This window comes from Phycodurus eques, chromosome 13 (genome assembly GCF_024500275.1).
Source record: "Phycodurus eques isolate BA_2022a chromosome 13, UOR_Pequ_1.1, whole genome shotgun sequence".
Classification (NCBI taxonomy): Eukaryota; Metazoa; Chordata; class Actinopteri; order Syngnathiformes; family Syngnathidae; genus Phycodurus; species Phycodurus eques.
The window spans coordinates 11,473,696-11,499,416 of record NC_084537.1 but is presented as its reverse complement, the minus strand read 5'-3'; the positions used below and the strand labels follow the sequence as shown (position 1 = coordinate 11,499,416).

The window sequence follows — 25,721 nt, the reverse complement described above, 5'->3', positions numbered from 1 at the left end:
GCATGCCACCCTTTTCCGATTGAGGACCACGGTCTCAGATTTGGAGGTGCTGATTCTCATCCCAGCCGCTTCACACTCGGCTGTGAACTGCTCCAGTGAGAGTTGGAGATCTCGGCTTACTGTAGCCAACAGAACCACATCATCTGCAAAAAGCAGAGATGCAATTGTGAGGCCACCAAACCGGAACACCTATACGCCTCGGCTGCGCCTTGAAATTCTGTCCATAAAAGTTATGAACAGAATCGGTGACAAAGGCCAGCCTTGGTGGAGTCCAACCGTCACCGGAAACGAGTCCGATTTCCTGCCGGCTATGCGGACCAAACTCTGACACCGGTTTTACAGGGACCGAACAGCCCGTATCAGGGGGTTCGGTACCCCATACTCCCGAAGCACCTCCACAGAACTCCCCGAGGGACACGGTCGAACGCCTTCTCCAAGTCCACAAAACACATGTAGACTGGTTGGGCGAACTCCCATGGAGGACCCTGCCAAGGGTGTAGAACTGGTCCACTGTTCTACGGCCAGGACGAAAATCACATTGCTGCTCCTGAATCTGAGATTCGACTTCCCGACGGACCCTCCTCTCTCGCACCACAAAATAGACCTTACCAGAGAAGCTGAGGAGTGTGATCCCCCTGTAGTTGGAACACACCCTCCGGTCCCCCTTTTTAAAAGTATGCCAATCCAGAGGTGCTGTCCCCGAAGTCCACGGAATGTTACAGAGCGTGTCAACCAGGACAGCCCCACAACATCCAGAGCCTTTAGGAACTCCGGGCGAATCTCATCCACCCCCGGGGCCTTCCCACCGAGGAGCTTTTCAACCACCTCAGTGACCTCAACCCCAGAGGTGGGTGAGACTGCCTCAGAGACCCTAGACGCATGTCGGTGGAATTGAGGAGGTCTTCAAAAATATTCTCCCCACCGACTCACAACGTCCCAAGTCGAGGTCAGCAGTGCCCCATCCCCACTATACACAGTGTTGATGGTGGATTGCTTCCCCGTCCTGAGACACCGGAAGGTGAACCAGATTTTCCTCGAAGCCGTCCGGAAGCCTTTCTCCATGGCCTCACCAAACTCCTCCCATGCAAAGGTTTTTGCTTCAGCGACCACCAAAGCTGCATTCCACTTGGCCAGCCGGTACCCATCAGCTGCCTCAGAAGTTCCACAGACCAAAAAGGCCTGATAGAACTCCTTCTTCAGCTTGACGTCATCCCTCACCGTTGGTATCCACCGACGGGTTCGGGGATCGCCGTCACGACTGGCACCGACCACCTTATGGCCACACCTGCGGTCGGCCGCCTCGGCAATGGAGGCGTGGAACATGGTCCACTCGGACTCAATGTCCCCCGCCTCCCCAGGAACATGAGCAAAGTTCTGTTGGAGGTGGGAATTGAAACTCCTTCTGACAGGGGATTCTGCCAGACGTTCCGAGCAGACCCCCAAGATATGTTTGGGCCTGCCACCTCAGAACGGCATTTGCCCCCAGCAGAACGATGGAGTCCCCAGCGGGAGTGCTCCCCAGCACCCCCTCCAAGGACTCCAAAGAGGGTGGGTGCTCTGAACTGCTGTTTGGTGCATAGGCACAAACAACAGTCAGGACCCGTCCCCCCACCCGAAGGCTGAGGGAGGCTACCCTCTCGTCCACCGGGGTGAACCCCAACGTGCAGACGTCGAGCCTGGGGGCAATAAGTATACCCACACCTGCTCGGCGCCTCTCACCGTGGGCAACTCCAGAGTGGAAGAGAGTCCAACCCCTCTCGAGGGGACTGGTACCAGAGCCCAAGCCGTGTGTGGAGGCGAGTCCAACTATATCGAGTCGGAACTTCTTGACATCAAACACCAGCTCGGGCTCCTTCCCTGCCAGAGAGGTGACATTCCACGTACCGAGAGCCAGCTTCTGTAGCCGGGGATCGGATCGCCAAGGTCCCTGCCTTCGGCCACCGCCCAGCTCACACTGCACCAGACTCCTATGACCCCTCCCACAGGTGGTGAGCCCATGGGAAGGGGGACCCACGTTACCCTTTTCGGGTTGTGCCGGCCCGGCCACCAGGCGCTCGCTTTCGAGCCCCACCTCCAGGCCTGGCTCCAGAGGGGGACGTTTTAAACCCACAACAGGACTCCTCAGTAAGAAAAGAAAGTGATTTAACAGACAAAGCATAGCCTTGTATGGCTAATGTGCACCGTGGGAAAAACAAAACAATAAAGTTGTGAAATGTAATTTGGGAATTAATCAGCCTTCATTAGCCCACAGGGGTCTTTCTTCCCTCTGCTGCTCTCATTTCCTTGTGGCTTAATGTTGCCGCTCTCATCCAGGCATCGTGGGTACTTGGATCACTGCTCACCAGAGCACGACCCATTTGCACACTGTCTCGGCAGCACGCTCTCTAAGCAAACTTTACCTCCTACCTGCTGACACGCTCCCCTCCCTCTGCTCGTTAGCATCCTATTAGCATTTCATCGGCGTGGCTTCGCTGTGATTCCACTCAAATTTGCACTACCGATTTCTTTTCTTGGAGGGGAAGAACTTTCAACACAAGCTTGAGAGAACTTTTGGAAAAAAAAGAATAAAAGTCAATGATTGGAATGACTGAAAAATACAAAATGAAAAAAATTACAAGAAGCTGCTGTAAGCTACAACTCATACCCAGATGCTCCCACACAGACCAACCAGTCAAGTTGGGCCAACCCAACTTCAGCTCCTGATGTCACCCACTAGGTCTATAAAAGACGTGCTTGTCCCGATTTATTTCTTTACATTCTCTTTGAGATTTTTTGGGATAACTTGCAGAGCAATTTTTCTTTATTGAAAACACAATGAAAAAAATGGTGGTAATTTTTTTGGGGGAGGGCAACAGTTTGACTGCAGCAACTTCATTCTATTATCATTTTTTTCTAAAGAAAATTGTATTCGGAATCAGAATGAATTGGGAGCCGACCTTCCTTTGTTTGTGCTATTATTATAATTTTCTATTGACTTTTGTCAGTTTCACATGCAAATTCTATTTCTAAAGGAACTAAATTTTTTAGCCTTAAAGTATTTGTTGGGGCTTTATCTTTTTCCCACACTGGACCAGTTTAGCGTGTTACATCTTAGAAACTCTTCGGGTGGAACAATCACTTGAAGGGCAAAGCTGACATGCTGTGTTATGACAATGACACACACAGACACACACACCCACAACACTACTAACACGAACAGAGTCAAATTCATTTCAATGCCTTGGCTAGAAAGACGCAGTAATTAGCCAGGTGAGCGGAGCGGGGTGGGGTCACGCTCAGGCAATTAAGAAAGTGACAACCCATCCAGTGTAGTGACAGGTACGCACACGCACACACGCACAGGTACGCACAAACACACACACACACACACACACACACGTTTGACATCCATACTCTGACTGCTAAGAAAGTATTTGCTAATAAGGTAATCACCATGAAAACTGGATATCTGTCATCTATACTCTCATATTTGTTTCACAATCTTGTGATTATAAGTTTAATTGAAGACTATAAAGTTCAATTTTGAAAAGTATGTAATTACATTTAAAATAATGTTTAGGCCTCATTGGAGACTTGCTTTGGCAATCAAATACTTGATTAAACTTGAAAATGATCCAACAATATTTACTTCAAGACACGATATTGTAATAAAGTCATAATTATTTTTTAATATCCACATTTATAGTTTTATACCACTTTCTTGTGTGAAATATACCAAATTCCGGTAAAAAGATTCAACCAGTGCATTTGGTGCCTAGGCCTTACTTGACTCAATCCACCTTTTAATACCACCACTATCACGTCGCAATTAGAGAAACGATCAATAACATGCAAAACTGCAATATAACGGCGCGCAAATATTCCAAGTACACCATCTGGAGCAAAACAGGACAAAAACATAAAATATGTCATACTTACGAGCTGATGATTAAATGTTGATGCTGATTAATAAATATATTCATGTGTGCGGATCGTGACAGTTTTTCTAGTCTGACAGTTTGGTTCTGATCTGACCAACCAATCAGAGGATGGAAAAATAAAAATTGAAACCTGATTGGTTAAAGAAACAATGCGACTGCAGCACTGCAGACTCTGAAGCTTTCTGGGTAGATTTGATTGACATGGCAACACAAAGAGGCTGACATCTATTTGAAAAAATAAAAAAATCTTAACATCCACATACTCGAACTGGAAGCAGTCCAAGCAAGAGAAACGCTACAAAGTGAAGAAACTAACTTGTTGTGAAACAAATATTAGAATTTAGGTCGTAAATGTGGGACAGTACTTGTGATAATGTTTAAGCTCGCGGATGAAGGACAAAATTAATGGAATGCTCTTAAAAACGCCAAGTCAGTCACCTAACAAAGTCTTCGCTCGGTTAAATAGACTGTAGTCCTAGTATATTCACCTAATAATTTTTATTCTAAAAAATTGTCACGATACAATTGTGTCAATTTTGACTGGACCCAGAAGCAGGCGGCGGCTGAAGAAGTTTGTGGAGAAGGGTTTATTGAGAAGGGATTCGGACATGGACCTCTGAGGCGTAACAAGGGACGTGCGGGAGGCGGTGGCGCGACCAGGTGGAAGGGCTTGACGGTGTGGTCGGAGGGATCAGTAAGGAAGGAGCACGCAGGACAAAGAAGAACACGGAGGTCAGAATAATTGCGAGAACTGGCGTAGCTTACGTGCGAGTTGAGAGCCGGTGTACCACGGGTGAACGTTAATACTCTGGCAGTGGAGTCCTGGATCTGGCAGGCTTAAATATAGGTGATGATAAAGGGTGATTGACAACAGGTGCGCGGCCGAGGTGGTGCTGATTACTAGGAAGAGAGAAAGAAAGAGAGAGAGAGGGAGGGAGATAGGGCGAGAGGGGCGCAAAGCGCCACCCAAGCCCCAACAAAGCAACTGCAGGGCATAGCTCATGACAAAAAGCATAATACCTATCATTTCAGTGTCATTTTATAGCTATGTGAATACCGTATTTCAGAGAAAATTATTGTCTTGGAGTTAGTGATGAAATGCCAGAAAAAGACCCCTTTGAAAGATATTTTCCAAATCAGCCTTTTAATTGCTTAATTTATATTAAAGAAAATGTCTGCTTTTGTGTTTGAACTCTTCCTTTTTTTTTTTTTGTAAAACCTCTTCCAATAAAAAGCTCAAACTCCAGACAATTCAATCAGATTTGGCTTGATTCATTCAAATCCCTTATGGTGTATAAAGGCAAAATAAATATTAAAATACAAAGCTATAACTATGATATCTACTGAAGTACTTCTGGATATAATGATTCCAACAATGATATACAGTTAAGACTTTTAACACTCACTGTAGCTCTCCTCCCTTGTCTACCATCTCAGTACAGCGACCACAGCATTCAGTGTGTGTGTGTGTGTGCGTGTGTGTGTGTGTGTGTGCGTGTGTGTGTGTGTGTGTGTGCGCATGTGTGTGTGTGTGGCAGAGGTGGTGGGATACAGTTATAAATGGCCATCATTTTCCCAACCACTCCGTCGTTCTCCATTGTGGAGCGGATGTCGCCGCGGGGCATGAGTGAGGTGATGTGTGGGTGTGTGAGGGTGGGAGCATGTAAGGGTGTGTGTGTGTTTGGCGGGGGGGGTAATAGAGTAAGTGGAGGGGTCGAACTTCCCACAGGAAAACTGTGACAGCAGAGAGTCGCACCACAACGCTGCGATGACATCAGTGTGTGTAGATGAGGAGACAACTGGCTAAATTTACTATTTGGGATTTCATTTCATCCTGCAGTGCAGGAATTTGGAGGCCAGGAGTCAGTTTGTCTTTCACAGTCAAACAAACACTTTTGTTGACCTAATATGCACAATGTTTTGGGATTTGGATTTTATAGTTGTTGCATTTTTCAAGATACAGTGGTGCCTTGAGATCCGTGTGACCTGACTTATTCAACATACAGTATGAGCCGTCATTCGGCTGATTTTCTTTTGAGATACGAGCACATTTGAGATACGAGCACTGTATGGCGGCTGTGTATTTACAACAACCACATAACTTTACCTTAAAGTTGGATAGCTTAATACTAACACATGATGGGAAATGCCATAGATGGGCTAACGAATAGCATCTATGTGACAATGTTATAACGCTTTAAGGAACAGGTATTCAAACACGGATTGTGCAGCAACACATGTGGACGGACAATATAACATTATTCTCATTAGTCGTTTTGCGCAAAGGATGAAAAATATATGAGGAGCATTTGTTTTGCAGCTTAATCGCACACCCGAAGCATGGATTTTATGAAACAATAAAAATATGACAATATAATGGAGGAGTTGAATGTTGGGCTGCAGCTAACGAATATTTTAGTATTCGAGTATCCTACTGAAAATTCTATCAACCATTCGGTTATTTTGATATAACTATATTTTCGGTTGGTAAAAGAGCAATTTTGAATACAAAAGAGAAAATGAGATCTTTCACTTTATAGCGTACGACTTTGTGGTTTCCTTTTTTATATAATCAACAGTTTTTTATTTTTTAAATTCACATTATGCATAAAAGATAAGGCATACTTTTTTAAAAGTATTAACAGCTTTTGTGCATCTTCACTGAAGCAGCTCGCATTTTAGCATTATGTGACATATTAATACATTAGGTTCTTCATGGCTGTGCATTTATAAGCTTAGATCAAGGAATAAGACATATTCTTTGTACTACTCCAAGTTTTGGAAGTGTTTCGATTTGTTCAAACTAAAATGAAGAAACCTTGAGAGAAAACAAATACTGTATTTCCTGCATCTAACTTCACCAAAACCCTCCTCAGTTTGCGTACATGATGATCCATTTTACTCTTATTCCTCTCTGGCCACATTTGCCACGTTCTTCACCAACTTGACTCAAAGCTTTGCCAAATACAGATCATCAAATTGTCCACGTCACACAGTGACTACACACCGTATGTACCGTTATACTGTCCTTGTCACGGTTAAAAAAATTTAAAAAAACACACATTCGATGGTACTCATCAAAAGAGACACTCCGCAGCCCGCAGTGCTAATGTAATTTCTCAAAAGTAGACTAACGTTAAGATCACTGAACACGGCGCCATACTCGGGTAGGAAAGGTGCGTGCTACAGCAAACGGGTGCTCGCCTTGCATTTCACCGTGAAATGCTACCACACTTTCGCCATTTGTCATTTTTCTCTCTCTCTTCTCAATTTGGCAACGCATTTTGCAACCGTTGTGTTACCGCTCTTCAAACGAATAGCTTCACTTCCACGTCCAGACATCAGTGACGTAAGCGCATTGTGTCAAATACACCCCTCCCTGCGTCCGTCTTCGCGACTGTCTCCGCGGTAAAACTGATCCGCAGTTTTGCTTTTCAATGTTTTTTGATGCACAATATGCGAATTTTGACCCAAAAACCGCGATGCGAGGCCACTTAATTTGAGCCTTGAATATTACAACAGTACAAATTGTTTAATTCTTGACATTAAATTAAATGTTTTTTATTGTTTGTTTTTATAACGTACAATATTATAGAATGCTATTTTCCTTTTTAAAAACGCATCACAAACATTTTTGTTGGGTCTTTCGGGGACACTGAAACGGATTAAAGGCCTTTCCATTCATTTCAATGGGGAAAGATGCTTTAAGAGTGTTTTGGGTTACGAGCATGGTCACAGAATAAATTAAACTCATGTCTCAAGGCACCACTGCACTATATACAGTGACACACATCACATTTGAAGTCAATAACTCTCCCCAGGTCATTAATTTTTCTGAAACATTACTCAACATACAGTTAAGCCCCAAATTATATCCTAAAGTATATGGCCAAATAAAGTGCCCCTTTTAGTGGGTACCGTTTATATGAAAACAAGAACATGACAAAAGACTGAGAAATGTTGTATGCAATGATAATGTTATGTTATTAATTTTGTTTTTTCTTTTACATTTTTAAAATTATTTGTATCTTTGGCAATTTTACATCCTTCTAAAGAACCTTGGTAAAATCTAGGATAATCTAGAGCATTTTAATCCACTATAGCTGGTATATGCCTGTATTGAGAAAAAGTAAAAACAATTCTAGATACGGAGCTACTGTATTTGTTTAAGTGTACTGTTAAAAAAAGAAAAAGAAAAGAATATAGATGTTTGAATCTGTTTCTATCTCTTAGCACACCTCCCTATATTTTACTGCACTGAAATTTACCAATTGAAAAACAACATAAATCAGTGTGGCCAAGTTATGAATCATTACTTGTCAAAAATGATTAGAGACACTTCCACAATGTAATATCAAAGATCTGTAGAAAATTATGCCTTGATAAAGATAATAATATTGTATCTTAATGGCCAATGCCAATTTTCTACTAAGCTGTATCAATATGTGAGCTATTTCTAGTAAATCAATTGTTTTTTTTACCTAATTTAAATACATAAAATAGGTGGGAAAAAACACAGTACAACATATGCAGTGTAATCCTATACTATTGTAGAATATATCAATTCAAATAGTGCTTTATGTATATTTTTCCTCCATTTTAGAGTAAGAAAATGCATTGAAAAATAACGCACGGCATTTACCTTTTTATGATTTAAAAAAAAATTGTATTCCAGATAGTATTTTTTAATGCATTTCTTTATTTGATCGAGTTTTTTATTCATACACTGGAAAAGGTGAAGTGAAAAGTGAGTGAGTAGTGAGTTGAGCCCCTGCCTCGCAATCTTTATTTACCACTTTTGTCTTTTGTTTTATTGCTAAAACCGCCTTGGCCATTCTCACTCTGAGCACCCGCGAGTCTTTAATTCAAGCTTGTGTCTGCCTTCTTTGGATTCACTTAAGAATTCTTTCTTAATTGTACTTTGTCTTCATTTGGCATCTGTAGACTTCTCAGAATTCACATTTTTGACAGTTTATGTCTTTTGGCTGTGTGCACCAATTATGAGCTTAGACGTTATCTCCTTTTCTCCCTGATGGTCTTAAAGCTGTTGGGTAGCTACGTCCAAGAGATTAAATTGATCTGTAAAAAGCAAGTGAAGATAAAGATAAACACTTTAACCAGGATGGTCCAGTGATTTGGAGCCCAGTCACTTCCAGATTTCATGAGTTAATGTGAGTAATGGGGAATCCCTTTAAGATTCATACACTTGCTTTTGTCTTATGAAGTAGGACTCTTATGTCGCCAGCTTTGAGACATTTGGGTTCCTTTAATTTGCAGTCAAACCGTGGCGTGAGTGCCATTTTGATGACTTTTTTTGCGTGACCTTTTTATCTCAGAAATACACTAAAGCACTCCATTTCCCCTGCTAAATTAATTATAGACACACAAAAAAATGCAATAGTGGTCACCATATAGCTATCATGTGGGCACCAAATGTTAATTTGTGGGCACGAAAAAGCGTACAGTGTATGCACAAAACACACATTTGTGGCCACAAAGTAAATATGGCTCTGTACTTAAACTGCTAGGTGTGCTCTATTTGCTTAACCAGATGTCCAAGTAGTTCGTGGCAATGATAAAAAAAAAAAAAACGCAAATTAGAAGTTCATGCGCATGTCATGCCTTTTTCGTGGCCCTAAATTGCTATTCCGTGCGCTCACTATACCTAATTCATCCATCCATCCATCCATCCATCCATTTTCTGAGCCGCTTCCCCTCACTAGGGTCGCGGGCGTGTTGGAGCCTATCCCAGCTATCATCGGGCAGGAGGCGGGGTACACCCTGAACTGGTTGCCGGCCAATCGCAGGGCACATATAAACAAACAACCATTCGCACTCACATTTACACCTACGGGCAATTTAGAGTTTTTCAATTACACTTGGGATGTGGGATTAAACCGGAGTGCCCGGAGAAAACCCACGCAGGCACGGGGAGAACATGCAAACTCCACACAGGCGGGGCCGGCGATTGAACCCCGGTCCTCAGAACTGTGAGGCAGACGCTCTAACCAGTCGTCCACCGTGCCGCCTACCTATTTCATGGTCACATATCAGTATTTCATGCACATGTTACACCTATTTCATGCACACGTCATATCTACAGAAAAATGTGGGCACAAATTGTTCATTTGTGGCCACAAAAAAAGTATAGCTTGTGCAGAAAATACTCATTTGTGGCCACGAAGTTGCTATGGCTCCGTACTCTAACTGGTACTTTAGCTAAATTGTGCTCCATTTGCTTAATCAGGCATCCAAGTTGTTCATGGGAATGATAATAAACAAATTTGAATTTCATGCGCACATCACACCTTTTTCATGGCCTCAAATTGGTATTCTGTGTGCTCATTATACCTATTTCGTGGTCATCAATTAGAAGAATTTAGAATTTTAGAATTAGAAAGTAATATAAATATTAATATAAATTAATATTTCGTGCACGTTACACCTATTTCATACAGGTCATATCTATTTTGTTATTTTGTGAACACATTATACCATTCCCGTTGCCACAAATTAGTATTTTGAGCACGTTATATCTATTTTGTAGAAACAAATGAGTCCTTCGTGCGCACATTAAACCGACTTGATGCACGTCATATCTATTTTGTGGCCACAAATTAATATTTTGACTGTACTATTTCAAGGTCACAAATGTATAACTTGTGCGCAGGTTATACCTATTTTGTGACCACAAATTAGAATTATGTGCAAACATTATCTCTATATTGGGACCACAGTTCAATATGTTTTCCCATGTCATGTCTGGGTCTACGTAGGAGGAGAGTGTGAAGTACGACAATATATTAGAAATGTCTTCCATTGAGGGCTCATTTGAAGTGGAGGGCTGCTGATAGAAGGGACAAGTGGGAGGAAAGCAGGGACAGGAGGCTGCTGTTTGACAGGAGGCCTTTCTAAATCCCACACTCATCCATCATAAGTGGCGTTGGCGCGCTCTGAAGGCCTCATAATAGCCTTTTGCATTTTGTGCCTTCTGGATTCCATCGGGGGGGAGAAGAGAATACAAAGGTGCAGAAGAAGGTGGGGGGGCTGATTCATTCTCTTTTTTTAACTCATCATCATCAAACTCTCTCCTTCATGGTCTTTTCCCTACATTTTGGGGAAAATCACTATCTGAATTGGAAAAGGGGCCCTGGGGCCACAAGGCGCAGCGCCCGTGTTTTTTTTTTTTTTCTTCTTCTTTTGGATAATTGACTCTCTTTGCCTGCTTGCATATAATTCATCAGTAGAAGCAACGCTGATGACCTTGCAACCTTGCAAACACACACTTCCTATCTTCTCACATGCATTACTCACTCGCATATATGCATGCACGTGGACGCAAACACACACAAATACACACACATAAAGCAAGGGTTCAGTTTGACCAGCCCCCCACCGACCCCAATCCCCGCCGCCACCACCCACTCCCCTTTCTCCACGTGCCCCAGAGGACCCGGCAAGCTGGAATGAGAAAAGGGAGCAAGCGGCAAGTTAGCGGATGAAAAAGCTGAGATGATAGATGGGGCGCATTGTGGCATTATGAATGAATTAGACCTCCCAAATACCTTGAGCAGTGCAAACTGTCAGCCGGTGTCTTTGCTAATCTGCGAGCAAATGCAGCCGTTTTCTACATTAAAAGGGTCCAAGCAGTAGAATTAATTGAGCAATCAGGCTATTAGAGAGAAACATCATCGTGAGCCCTTTTCCTCGTGTAGCGCCATTCGTCACTGCCCGAACACAAATCTGATCTCCCACCCCCACTCCGCTTCTCGTCTTCAAACAGATGAGCATTACTGTGACAAGACATAGGTAGCGTTTGTTTTCTTCCGCACTTCATCATGGCTGTCACTGCAGTCTTAAGGCCTTCATCCCACACACCCTGGCCTATTTTTCAAACCACCTTTTGTGGCAGATTTCTAGACTTAATAGTACACACGGCATCTGTGTGCTTGACATCCTCTCTCTTTACCTTTTGTTTCATGTTTAGTCAAACGTTTATTCAGAGGTGGCAAAGGTACTCAAACGTTGTAGAAGTACTGATTTAACGCCTGTACTTAAGTGAAAATATATCTTTTTTTAAAGAATTACAGCAATGTAATAAAGTAAATAGACTAAAACGTTCAAATAATTTGTTACTGCCAGTTATGTACAATATCTGTTTTGATAACTTGGCGCAATGAGAAAAAAAACTTCTCCATACAAACAGTTTCCCTCTTTTGGTAACTTACATCAGTGATTCTCAAAGTGTGGTAAGAGTACCCCTACTGGTGCACGGGCTCCCTCTACTGGTATGGAAAGAATCACTGAATTAAATGTTCAAACTGTGCATAATGTTACACTGGCTTTTTTTTTTCTTTTTTTTTTTTTTTTTTTAATTCCACTACACTACCTTTGCCGTCAATGGCAGTGAATAAGTTAAGTACAGTTCAGTTATCAGTCAGTTTAGTTCAGTTGAAGTACAATACATTTGTATTTAATCTTTTAGAACTGTTGTCTTCAAACATTTATTCATGTTGACCTTTTTTTTTTTTTTTACTTTAATGTGCGATACAGTTTAATAAAATTATTACTTCAGTCGTTTTTTAAATCTTTCTATATTGAAGCACAGTGTTAAAACTGTGCATAATGTTACAGTGGTTTAAACCTTTTTTGTACTCCAGTGCAGAACATTTGTTAATTACAGTTCCGTTGTATTGAGTTGATATTGAGTAGTATTAAGTATATTACATTTGTATTTAATCTTTTAGAACTGTTTTGAAAAAAAAATTTCAGATGGAATTTGCGTTTAACTTTTATGTACAATAGATTGTAATTGAATTATTATTAAAGTACAGTTTGTTTTATTTTCCTATATTCAAGCACAATGATAATCTGCGCCTAATGTTACATTGACTCTGGTGAGGATAAGCGGTAAATAAAATGGATGGATGGATGGAATAAAAACCTCAACCTCGATTATGATGGCCTATACGCTACTGTATTTGAATGTTAATCCTACTGGTGATGTTTGGAGAACTGCATATTTTTTGAGGTGGCACTTGGTATTCAAAGTTTGTGAACCACTGATCAGGTTTAGGAAACAGAAGGAAAGATATTAGGGTGCATAAATAAAAAGCGGGTCGGAAGGAAGGATAAAAAGCACCTCTGAGTGAAGGAAAGAGTTCAGGAACCAAGAAAGGAAGGAAAAGACGCTATGAATGTAATAAAATGAAAAAAAAATGTACTTCTTTTGCCCCACCTTATATACAGTAGGCCTTCGTATATATCAGTGTAGTGTTGTTCAGACATCAGCTAATAATCATAACATAACAAATCATAACAGTAATATCAAAGAAAAGAAAACTTGGCATTTATTTTATCCCTCAATTGTTCATCTCCAGAGAACTCGACCTGTCTTCTTCCCTTTTTCACCTGGAGTTAAACTTTCTTTTAAACTTGACGAGAATGGCATCTAAGGGTCACGCACAAGCGCACACACACGACACGCGCACAAGGAAAAAGACCTGATCACAAACACACGAGCATTTAGCTCCCTCTGGGGGAAAAATAAGGAACTGGTGAAGCTTCAATACCGCAGTACTACTACTACTAATAATAAAAATAATAAGAAGAAGAATGTTATTTAAGTCAAAAATATGTTTTTAAATATTGTTCACTAAAATGCTGCTCCCCTCAATTTGATTTATAATCATTCACAATAAGCACATACATGACTTTTAATTAAATGCTTCTATTGACTTTTATAAATGGTACATTTTAGAGGTTTGTTTTAAAAAAAAAAAAAAATCTCTTGCAGATGTTCACAGTAGTTGCTTATGTACGTAAGTTACTGTATGTATCATTTAAATTGAGATTTATTACGTTATCCTTATATTCAGTAGATACTCTTTTTTCATGTTACGTGCATCTTTGTTGTCCAAGCCTGTTGTTTTTTTACTCCTTTTCAAGGCACACTTCTGACTTGATAGAGCAATATTTTTCAGACTTGTTCGCTGACACGCAGTGATCTGCTTGTTGGCGTCGTCAACGTTCTTATTATCTGTAAAGTAAAAATGAGAGCAGCACGTTATTCCCAGTATTCCAGAAAAAAAAAAAAAATATATATATATATATATATATATAACTAAAACACACACAAACACTGTGATGTATATGACACCTGAGGGAGTGATCCTGGACTTTTAGCGACACTGTAGAGAATCCACAGAGGAATCATGATAACGGAAGAGAATGCAAGTAATAGTCCCAGAGCATGTGCCCACCAGGGGTACAAGTAGGTATTATTGTACTTCAAAGGGCTGAATTTCACAAGAAAGAAGAGTACTAATACGCCCTATGGAAGAAAGAAATAAGACAAGATGTACAGTAAACAAATATAATCATATAATTCCATAATGACTACAGTATGTGATATCCATTTCAAGAACAGCATCCAAAATTCTGCTTTTACAAAATAATAATGTTTACTTTTGATGGAAACTGTCAAGTGGGTAACAATTTAACAGTATGGAATGCTGTGGTGCTTTGAGATATGAGTTTAATTTGGTCCATGGCCATGCTCATAACTCAAAACACTCGTATCTCATATCATCTTTCCCTATTGAAAGTAATGGAAAAACATTAATCCGTTCTGGCCTCTCTAAAACAATCCAGCAAATATTTTTGTAATGTGTTTTAACAATAGAAATAGCACTCGATATTTTACTTTTTAAAAACATACAGTAATAATTAAAACTAAATAGAATTGAAATAATTACAGAGGTTTTGCCACTTTTATGCTTCAATTCAATGGATATTGTGCTGCTCCTTCTGGTGTTCCTTGTCCACTTGGGGGCAGTATAGTACAGATATATTGTACAAGGAGCCGTTCTCAGTAAGCTGCTGCAGTAATATTGGTCTTTCTTCACAGAAGATAAAGAATATAAGTCTGTGCATATTGTTATATTATATGTCTGCATGCGTTGCTTTACCATTTATGTTCAAATATCCATTGCTCTAAAGGTTGTAACACAGCGACGTTGATGCTACTCGTTGGACTGTCTATGGCGTTTCCCTTTATGTGTTAGTATTAAGCTAGCGGAATTGGTTGTTTTAAATACACACCGTGTAATTCTCTTTGTTTGATGTTTAATTTGGCAGTAAACTTCCACTGAGAGCATCATTAAGCACGAATATTAGTAGTGTAGAATTCTACTCCATCATACTGAGAGCTCATGATTTCTCTTGCCTTATTTGGTTACACGAGAGGGGTCCAAATATTACAAACATGTCTTTAATTATCATTGGAGGGTTAGAGGACTGAAATAATGGCATTTACTTACAGTCAACAATAATGGAGTGACAAACTTCCAACAATATTTCAGATAAAGTGAAGGCCGATAGCCAATCATATCTGTGATATAATTATAATAATTATCAGCACCTTGGAGACAGACAAAAGAAGAAGAAGAAGGCAGGAGGTTATGTTATGGTTGACATATTTTTATAGAATTTTGTGCACGTGAGTCTCTCTGTGTGTGTGTGTCTTCAAAGCTCACCATATATCCATCCTATGCAAAGGGACTCCACTATGCCAAAAGTGATCAGGGGGATGCCGGCGCAGGCATAATAGTCAAAAAGGTGAAACACATACAGTCCTCCCTGCAGGCCATAAAAATAAATATTATCAAAATCAATATAGATGTATCTAAAGTGTCCAATAAAAATCAAACACAGAAATGAGTTGTACATATTTGTACACACTCACCTCAGTAACCATACAGAAGCCGACACAAAAGGAAATACCGCACAGACCCAGGAGCAGTATTTTACGTCGGTGTCCAGTGAAAAAGATGGATGGGTACAGATCTGATATGGATGTAACCAATGCTTCAAGATAAACAAACTGTGGGAAAATATATATTTTTTAAATACGGTATGGTGTGGTATGGTATGTGTTATAATATTACATTTTGACCAGTGCGCCATCGGAGCTTTTTGATGACCCAGCACAATCTCATGAATGAATTTAATCTCTTATTAGTCGGGAGGGACCCTGTATTGGTCTCTGTACATCTATTCTCATACTCTGACTTGAAAAAAAAAAATGCTCCGATACAACGACACAGATACTTTTAGGTAAAAACAGAAGACAACACTTTGTTTCCAAGTTTCTCGAGCACCGTGGCCGATTCCGCTCTGGCCGAGTCAGCCGCTCTCCAATCATGAAGCCGCAGCAGCCGTTCTTCTTTGCCTCATTTCTTCTTTGTCTCTAACCTACTGTATATACTCCCTTTACAAAGTGGCCCTAGTGTTCAGACTGAAACACAACATAACTGAAATGCCTTGTGTTACAGGCTACATTTAAGTGAAAAGTGCGGCAAAACTGTTTGGAAAATATGCAGTTGGATGTTAAAAAGGCCAGTAATGCCAATTTGTTATTTTTTTCTCTAAAAAGGGTTATATTTGTGTAACGCCTATGCCATGTTAAAGTTTTGTGTTTTTGAACAATATCTGATTATACTAATGCAACACATTTCCATCACAATTGCAAGACATAATGGCATTATCGAGTACCAGTACTCAGTATTGGTGAGTACTCAAATGTAAGTACTTGTACTCGTACTTTGTCTGAAAAAAAGTGGCATTCGCGCATCCCTATGTATTATTAATATTATTTTGAAAAGGCAGAATTATTGATATAGTACAGCTGTTGTGTTGGGTACCATTGGATTGTGCAAGTGTACCTAATGTTGTGTCCAGTGAGTGTATCGTAGCATAGGAAAGTCTGTTATAGTTTCACCTGACTGTCTAGTCCCAGGAAGATAATCATTATGAAAAAGAAGGCAGCCCAGAGTTGTGGTAAAGGCATCATGGCTACTGCCTGAGGGTAAGCAATGAATGCCAGGCCTGGACCTGCAAGAGACCCATAGCAGAGGTCAATAGATGAGTTTGAGATGATGTTGTTCTGTCAGTGTGTAAAAAGAGCTGGTAAAACTGCTGGTATTTACAAAGTAGGTCTCATGATCACATAGTCATTTAGCACGTTTGTGCAGCTAAATAAGGTAACACAAATAATACTAACTGTATAATGTGGTGCATTTCAACACCACTGCAAAACCAATATTCATTTATAAACATATTGTAATATAAATTGTATCTTTGTATAAGCAGCATTTTGGCAACATTAGATTGTGTAGTGGTGTGAAACTATATTGGATTATAACAGATGTGTCTAAGAGCAACAATGCATAACTTGTTCTGAAATACAAAGTCAAACAACGGAGAAAAATAGTAGTTAGCAGATATTCAAGTAGGCAGGAAAGTGTGAGTGGCAGGAAATAACTCAGGATTACCTATCACGCACGACTCAAATGTTTTCACGACTGACATGCTCTCAAACATACTAAGGAAACGCTCACACACACACTACTGATATGCTCTCACCCACACATAGCCGAAACGATCTTATGCACACTCCTGAAATGCTCTCACACGCACTACAAAAACACACGCACGACTGAAATGCTCTCACACTCGACAGAAATGCTATTAAAACGCTCTGCCGTACAGAACTGAAATGCTCTCATACACACTACTGAAAAACGTATTTCAGTAAATTCACATTCAATAAAGACCATTTCAGTATAATGTGAGAGAATTTCAGTATATTGCATGAGAGCATTTCATGATAATGTATGAGAGCATTTCATTACATGAGCTCATTTCAGTACGATGTGTGAAAGCATTTAAGGATGTGAGAGGATTTGAGTTGTGTTGTGTCTGTGAGAGTGTTTTAGTAGTTTATGTGAAAGAGAGGTCATCCTGAATTATTTCCATGACGGCTCCTTCATAAATGAGACGGTTCTGTACATTGTTTCGAAACAACATTTCGATACAAATTGTGAATTTGCCACGGTGCACATCATTTGCTTGGTTTATGAGTTTGACACCTTGGTATAGACTGTACACAATGTCCTAAATGGTCGTACCTGATTCAGCTACTTCCGAGATGTCAATACCCAGCTCATATGACATAAAGCCAAGAACCGAGAATACTGCAAAGCCAGCGACAAGGCTGGTTAAAGTGTTCAGGATGCACAGTGCAAATGTGTCTCTGGAATGAAGAAAGTCACATGTGTAACATGGAAGACCAAAGTGTCTGTAGATTCTTTGTCATCTCAGGTCACGGTGAACCCCAAAGGTTGAATCGAGGTAAGTGGACTTGTTCTTGTTTGTATAAGAAGTTTCACCTTTAATCCAAAAGGCTGTTTCGGTTCTACATTTTTAGGTGTGGAGTCTCCCTAGTTATGCCTCGGTGGGTGTTTCGCCTGGGGGTGGTCACAAAGACATAATTCGGAGAAGCAAACTCAGCAATGTCGTTCATGCAGTGCAGCGCAGTGAGCAACGCAATGACCTCGACATTAGAGAGTTTAAGCCGCCGTTGCACATCGGCGAGCTGCTTCTTCGGGTCTAGAGTCAGTGCTTCATGTGCATCTTAAGAAGAAGAGACATTCCTTCAAGGACAACAACATCCAAATTCTGAATAGGGAGGACCACTGGTTTGAAAGATGAGTCAAATAAGCCATCTGCAGTATGTTAAACTCAAAAGACATTGCCTCTAAACAGAGGTGGTGGTTTGAGGCATCCCCTATCATTTGCCTATAACGAAGTCCTGCTTCCAAAGACCGTCTCATTCCATGCAAGAGTGCCCCCACTGAGCTGTTTTACCACAAGGCAAGTGAACAACCGGCTGCTACGCAGGACGGACATTCACCGGCCATGCCAGGCAACAATAACAACACTCTATTGTTGCCCACCCCCAGGGGACAGAACCCACTGAGACATAATAGGGAGGCAGACTCCACACCTAAAAAGATAGAACTGATGAAGCCTTTTGGTTTAGCCGTAAAACACCTTCAACAAACAAGAACGAGTCCAATTGCCTCAATTCAACCTTTGGAGATGGAAAAACAACAAAATAAGGGGTGGATAACAGAGTAGCAAGTGTCAGTGTTTCTTACTTGTAGCAGTTGTTATTGTAGTTGTTGTAACTTCCCAACGATGCCAAACAGCCCGTACAGACAGCATAGGAGTAAAATGTTTGGCTCACTGCATCCATCCACACCTGTGTTTTATATTTATTACAGAACAGTGAGCCAACTGGGAAATGATTGTCTATAAATAAATGTGTCATTGTATAATATGTGTCGTTTTGGAATGATTTCCCCCTGAGTGCCATTCAAACAGCCTATTTCCCGGCTGACTTTAGCCAAGAAGTGGGGTACACTCTGGACTGGTCGCCAGCCAGTCACAGGGCACATCCAGTATAAACAGTATTGGGAAGATTACTATGGAAATGTAGTTGGTTACAATTAGAAGTTATCCTGATGAAAATGTAATAGTTGTGTAACGACTTCAAGTACTTTATCAAAGTAATATAACAACATTTGATTACATTTGATTACTCGGGAGTTGGTTGACATGATGATTAGGAGAAAGGTTGATGTATTGTATGTCCAGGAGACCAGGTGGAAAGGCAGTAAGGCTAGACGTTTCGGGGCAGGGTTTAAATTATTTTACCTTGGTGTAGATGGGAAGAGAAATGGAGTCTGGGTTATTTTAAAAGAAGAGTTGGCTAAGAATGTCTTGGAGGTGAAAAGAGTATCAGATCGAGTGATGAGGCTGAAACTTGAAATTGAGGGTGTTATGTATAATGTGATTAGTGGAAATAAGACAGAATATATGTGCATGAGTGAGAGGGGTGGTGGGGGAAGAGTGAGGCTACAGGGAGAAGTAATAGCAAGGGTGGAGGGGGTCAACCGTCCAGAGCAATGGTGAGTGTGGTCAGGAAGTGAAGAAATGGGTCCAAGCCGGTTGGAACGGGTGGAGGGAGGTGTCAGGTGTGTTATGTGACAGAAGAGTCTCTGCTAGGATGAAGGGCAAAGTTTATAAAACAGTGGTGAGGCCAGCCATGATGTACGGATTAGAGACAGTGGCACTGTAGAGACAACAAGACGCAGAGCTGGAGGTGGCGGAAATGAAGATGTTGAGGTTCGCTCTCGGAGTGACCAGGTTGGATAAAATTAGAAATGAGCTCATCAGAGCTGTGATTCCCTTGATTTATGTTTCTAGTTGATATCTTGAGAGTTCACAATGTACAACCCCAATTCCAATTTAGTTGGGACATGTTAAACATAAAAACAAATAAAAAATAAAAACAAATAAAAACAGAATGCAGTGATTTGCAAATCATGGTCAACCTATATTTAATTGAATACACTACAAAGACAAGATATTTAATGTTGAAACTGATATACTTTATTGTTTTTAGCAAATAATCATTAACTAAGAATTGTATGGCTGCAACACGTTCCAAAAATACTGGGACAGGTGGCAAGAAAAGCCTGAGAAAGTTGAGGAATGCTCATCAAACACCTGTTTGGAACATCCCACAGGTGAACAGGCTAATTGGGAACAGGTGGGTGCCATGATTGGGTATAAAAGGAGCTTCCCTGAATTGCTCAGTCATTCACAAGCAAAGATGTGGCGAGGTTCACCTCTTTGTGAACAAGTGCGTGAGAAAATAGTCGACAGTTTAAGGACAATGTTCCTCAACGTACAATTGCGAGGAATTTAGGGACATCATCATCTACGGTCCATAATATCATCAAAAGGTTCAGAGAATCTGGAGAAATCACTGCATGTAAGCGGCAAGGCCGAAAACCAACATTGAATGGCCATGACCTTCGATCCCTCAGGCAGCTCTGCATCAAAAACCGACATCAATGTATAAAGGATTTCACCACATGGGCTCAGGAACACTTCAGAAAACCAATGTCAGTAAATTCAGTTCCGTAAGTGCAACTTGAAACTCTACTATGCAAAGCAAAAGCCATTCATCAACAACACCCAGAAATGCCTCCGGCTTCTCTGGCCCTCATCTAAGATGGACTGATGCAAAGTGGAAAAGTGTTCTGTTGTCCGACGAGTCCACATTTCAAATAGTTTTTGGGAAATTGTGGACGTCGTGTCCTCCGGGCAAAAGAAGTAAAGAACCATCCGGACTGTTATGGACGCAAAGTTCAAAAGCTAGCATCTGTGATGGTATGGGGCTGTGTTAGTGCCAATGGCATGGGTAACTTACATATCTGCGAAGGCATTATTAATGCTGAAAGGTACATAGAGGTTTTGGAGAAACATATGCTGCCATCCAAGCAACGTCTTTTTCATGGACGTCTCCACGTGTTACAACAGCGTGGCTTCGTAGTAAAAGAGTGCGGGTACTAGACTGGGCTGCCTGCAGTCCAGACCTGTCTCCCATTGAAAATATGTGGCGCATTATGAAGTATAAAATACGACAACAGAGACCCCAGACTGTTGAACAGCTGAAACTGTACATCAAGCAAGAATGAGAAAGAATTCCACCTACAAAGCTTCAACAATTCGTGTCCTCAGTTCCCAAACGTTTATTGAATGTTGTTAAAAGGAAAGTTGATGTAACACAGTGGTAAACATGACCCTGTCGCAGCTTTTTTGGAATGTGTTGCAGCCATAAAATTCTAAATTAGTGATTATTTCCTAAAAACAATAAAGTTGATCAGTTTGAACATTAAATATCTTGTCTTTGTAGTGTATTCAATTAAATATAGGTCGAACATGATTTGCAAATCATTGTATTCTGTTTTTATTTATGTTTAACACAACGTCCCAACTCCATTGGAATTGGGGTTGTATAATTAATCACTAGTTTTGCTGTGCTATTTAGAACATTGTCAGTGGACTACAAATCACGATTTATAAGAGGGTAATATATGTAACTTACTCAATAGATGTTTTATTTAAAAATACTGTACTTTAAATGGGTTCTTAAGAAAATCTTGACACTGATACAGACTCTGCAGTTTGGGAATAAAACCTGCATTAACTGGCTTCAAAAATATGTTTGCCTTACTTGTGGCTCAGACAGACGTGTGGGATCAGGAGAGAGGTAAAATCGAATTCCATCCATGGCCCCTGGTAAGGTCAGACCACGGACCACCAAAGCAATCATCATCACATAGGGAAATGGTGCTGTGAAGTAGACAACCTGAAAGGAGGTAACTATTAGCACAATAGTTTTACTTTTTTTCTTTTCCTTGTGCAATTTTTGAGGGTGTCAGTATTGTCATTATTGTCATGTTATCATCTAACCTTTCCTGAAGACTTAACACCTTTCCAGACACAGAAGTAACACATAATCCAGCTGAGCACAAGACATCCGGCCAGGTCCCAACGAATACTTCCCATTTCCTCGATGCCTCCAGATAGACTCAGGATCCTCTTCCTAAATAAAAATAAAAAATAAAAAAATCTCTCAAAGGCTGGAGGAAATGAGCCAGCCTCATTGAGTGGGTCATGTAGAGAGTGAATGGATACATACTGCCAGAATTCTTCAACGGAAGATGTCACATTTACAGAAATGCTGATATTTGCTGAATTACTTTTTCGGTTATCAACACAGTCACCTCATAGAGAAAATGAAAAGAGTAGAAAATGTGTCTTCTTGTTAAATTTGTCTTTTACAATCATTAATTCATTAATTTGTAACATGTCTCAACATTATAACACTTTATTTCGTATTCTTTTTCCGTCATGTATATAAATAATTTTTTTTTCATATATCCTTTGCTACTTTTCTTACTCAGGAATGACTACTCTGGGTAAGTGAGTAAGTCATCGCAAGTGCTCTACTGATTTTTGTATTGGTCTGTTGCACAACATTGTCTGAGGGATTTGAGGTCAAATTAATTGGAAAATATATTTCAGTGGGTTGGGGTTTCGGGTTCAGGTTATGGTTAGGGATAGCTGTATGGGTTTAGTTCTCAATTGATAACAGTTGTAGATGTGAGTGTGAATAGTTGTCTGTCTCTATTGTGCCCTGTGATTGGCAAGCAGTCAACGATGCCGTCCGCCTTTTTCCCAAAGTCAGCTGGCATAGGCTCTGGCTCACCCGTGACCTTGAAACAGGTAAATGGTATACTGTAGACAATGGATGGATGGATTTTGACAGATGCTTGGGGTCATATCAGTAAAAACATGATTCTGTCTGTCTCTAAATGTGTGATAAAACATGGGGATGTGTAAGAAGTATATTCAATAGTTAAATTTTTTTTTTTTTTTTAATTTGTGATAGCTCCTCCAGCCAACACAGCAGTATGCCGCTATGTTCAGCGTCCACTCAGATTTGAGTTTTAACACGTTTCCCACATTGTCATTATTCATTTGATTGGTGACCAGAAGTTTGCACACCACTGTACCACAAACCTGGAAACGTTGCGTGCATAGAGTCCAATATTCACAACCAAATTCAGATGCACAATGTGGTCTTCAGATATGTAAGCGAGTAGTGGTGTCATTCGCAGGATTACCATGATGTCAGGTGAACATGACGTACCTGTGTTCCATGTATTGTTACAGCTGGCCCAGGGGAGTTCAGACTGGAAGGAGGAGAAGAAGTAGAGGAAGGCCCATGCCAGAATGACGATGTAATACATTACTGTATACAGCATGACCACTATACTGCCATACCCTATACCTATAAATAGTTAGGTGAGACAAAAGTCAAACACAATTTTCTGTCATCTGGCCCTGTATTGAATGCTTGGCACGAGCAGTACACCTTCAAGTAAGGGACATATTTTTCTCCAGCATGTGATTCCCCCTTGACCGGTCAACTGTCCCAAAGACAACTCGAGGAAGAAGATGGGGACCGCACAGGTCAGCAGGAACACCACATATGGCACCAAGAAGGCACCTAAAAGGAGACAACTGGGTGAGAAAGGCAAGTGTGACTTACAACAGTCAGGTGTGTTGCATCACTCTCTTACCACCGCCATTCTTGAAGCAGAGATAAGGAAATCTCCAGACATTCCCTAGACCGATGATTTCTCCAACCACTGCCAGAATAAACTCTCTCTTGTTGGCCCACTTGCCTCTCTTGATCAAAAAAGGATCATTTGGATCGTGGTCACTTTTTGGATTCTCTTCTGGAATGTTTGTTGGCTCCATTTGGACTTTGACCTGCTCTTGAGAATGTAAATAACATGCAATGGACCTTATGCGCGGCAATGCATTAAGCATTTGCAGTAAAAAGGTCAGATGCCAAAGCAGTTTCCACTGTCAATATGTTGCAGGCTACTTGGACTTCACCTGACAGGGGTTGTGTAACATCCATCCCTCCATCTTCTGTACTGCTTACCTTTCATCATTTTCTATACCGCTATCCTCATTAGGGTCATGGGTGAGCTTGAGCCTATCCCAGCTGATTACACCCAGGACTGGTCTCACATACTGCATAGACAAATAACTGTTCACATTCACAACTAAGGATAATTGCAGTCTTCACTGAACCTAATATGCATGTTTTGGGGAAGTCGATGGGGGGGGGGGGGGGGGGGGGGGTGTTGGAAGCCAAAGTACCCTGCGAAAACCCAGCAACGTACAGGTAGAACGCCTCACAGGAAGGCTGTCGCCCAGATTCAAACTCTGAACCACAGAACTGAGCAACTGCTAACAGTACCACTCCATTTCATAGTAAGGGAAATGTCGTCAACAATGTACAGTAGCTGAACTCTGAGCAAGAGTATCCTTATCCCCTTTTGGAATTGGGTTGAAAAGAAGTGGAGCTAGTTCTGGCCTATACAGGGGTCACCTGTTCCCAGGATCCTTAAAACTGTGAACGTCATGGATGGTCTCATCATGAACCACTTCTGACACCTTTTGTCACTGAACTCTGAAAGGTGTCTATTTGGATTCAAACCTAGTTCTATTGGGTTGGAAAGCCTGTACATTGACCACAGCACCAAAGAAATTCCTGCCAAGGTAGCCAGGCTACGTATACCAATGTAAAGTCATTTGGGAGCAAGGCAAACCTATTCATGTGGCCCTCCACATCCATGTACTGCAAAGATTTGGAATATTAATGCTTATGATCAACTAAAAAGTGAATTGAAGTGAAAGTAAAAGTGAATTTGAGGGAAAAAAATCCCTCTTTAGGGTTATTATCCAAAAAGTGAATCATCTCAATCCTCTTACTGTAATTAATAAGAACATTAGTCAACATAAAATACAGTTTACCATTTCAACTGCTGTAATACATCTTGATGAAAAACGTCACTCATGTCACATCACTTCATCTCTACTGAATCCTTGGCTGACAATGACAGCAGTGCTACTGCAAGAGCGTCTGGCTCTTGATGTTGTCCATTACCCACATTTGGTGTCACCATGAAAAAGCAACGGTAGTTTTGAAAAATTGTTTGTTTACCTTTCGCCTTCTCTACTCCACTGGGATAACCAGTTAAATTTTTCGCACAACGCGCCAACAAGTTCACCTTCCTGAATCAAGTCTGCAAAAGATTAGGTAAGAAGATGAAATAGTCCACTGTGTGCGAAAGGAGAGGGGGCAGTCGAAATGATCATGATGTGGTTTTAAGCATGTGAAGTAAGACTAAAACAATAATTATTGTTCTAACTCGGAGAACTCTTTATTAGTCCGGTTTTATGAGATGTTTGTGAGCCACTTGAAATCTTGGGGTCCCAAGCAATTGCTTGTGTTTGCCTAGTGGTAAGTCCGCCCCTGGTCCCAAAGATCGTTCAAACTGGGAACTTGTCTCATGGCTAACGATCCAACTTCTGACACCAGTTGTGATGAACCTCTTAGGAGCCAGTCTGAGTTGAAGAAAAAAAAACTGCTCACTGACCACGACACCAAAGAGTAGCGGTATCCAGATCATGTAACAGTGAGTTTCTTCATACTGCTTCCCGCTTCTGGAGAACGGT

At 40.9% G+C, this 25,721-nt stretch overlaps 1 protein-coding gene across 1 annotated transcript; it reads right to left on the bottom strand.

The window, feature by feature from the left end:
* Window positions 1–13,899: 13,899 nt before the first annotated feature.
* On the bottom strand, window positions 13,900–23,948 carry LOC133411726 (sodium- and chloride-dependent GABA transporter 3-like). The gene is made up of 14 exons (XM_061694386.1): window positions 23,768–23,948; window positions 23,560–23,694; window positions 23,335–23,475; window positions 22,321–22,405; window positions 22,092–22,224; window positions 21,853–21,987; window positions 18,923–19,026; window positions 17,891–18,015; window positions 16,702–16,814; window positions 15,667–15,804; window positions 15,458–15,560; window positions 15,242–15,342; window positions 14,080–14,253; window positions 13,900–13,959 (listed from the first exon to the last, which is right to left on the bottom strand). Exons 1-14 carry the CDS (start codon window positions 23,946–23,948, stop codon window positions 13,900–13,902), a joined length of 1,728 nt encoding a protein of 575 aa, XP_061550370.1.
* Between the last annotated feature and the right edge of the window lie 1,773 nt (window positions 23,949–25,721).

What these genes read in the sequence shown, in the direction of transcription:
- LOC133411726 (XM_061694386.1), bottom strand. Translation starts at nt 23,948, where the DNA reads ATGGAGCCAACAAACATTCCAGAAGAGAATCCAAAAAGTGACCACGAT. An exon ending in CTCGGAAGTAGCTGAATCAG is followed by an intron (nt 16,815 to 17,890) that starts GTACGACCATTT and finishes GGTCTCTTGCAG; the next exon opens with GTCCAGGCCTGGCATTCATT. An exon ending in GTCCAGGATCACTCCCTCAG is followed by an intron (nt 13,960 to 14,079) that starts GTGTCATATACA and finishes TTTACTTTACAG; the next exon opens with ATAATAAGAACGTTGACGAC.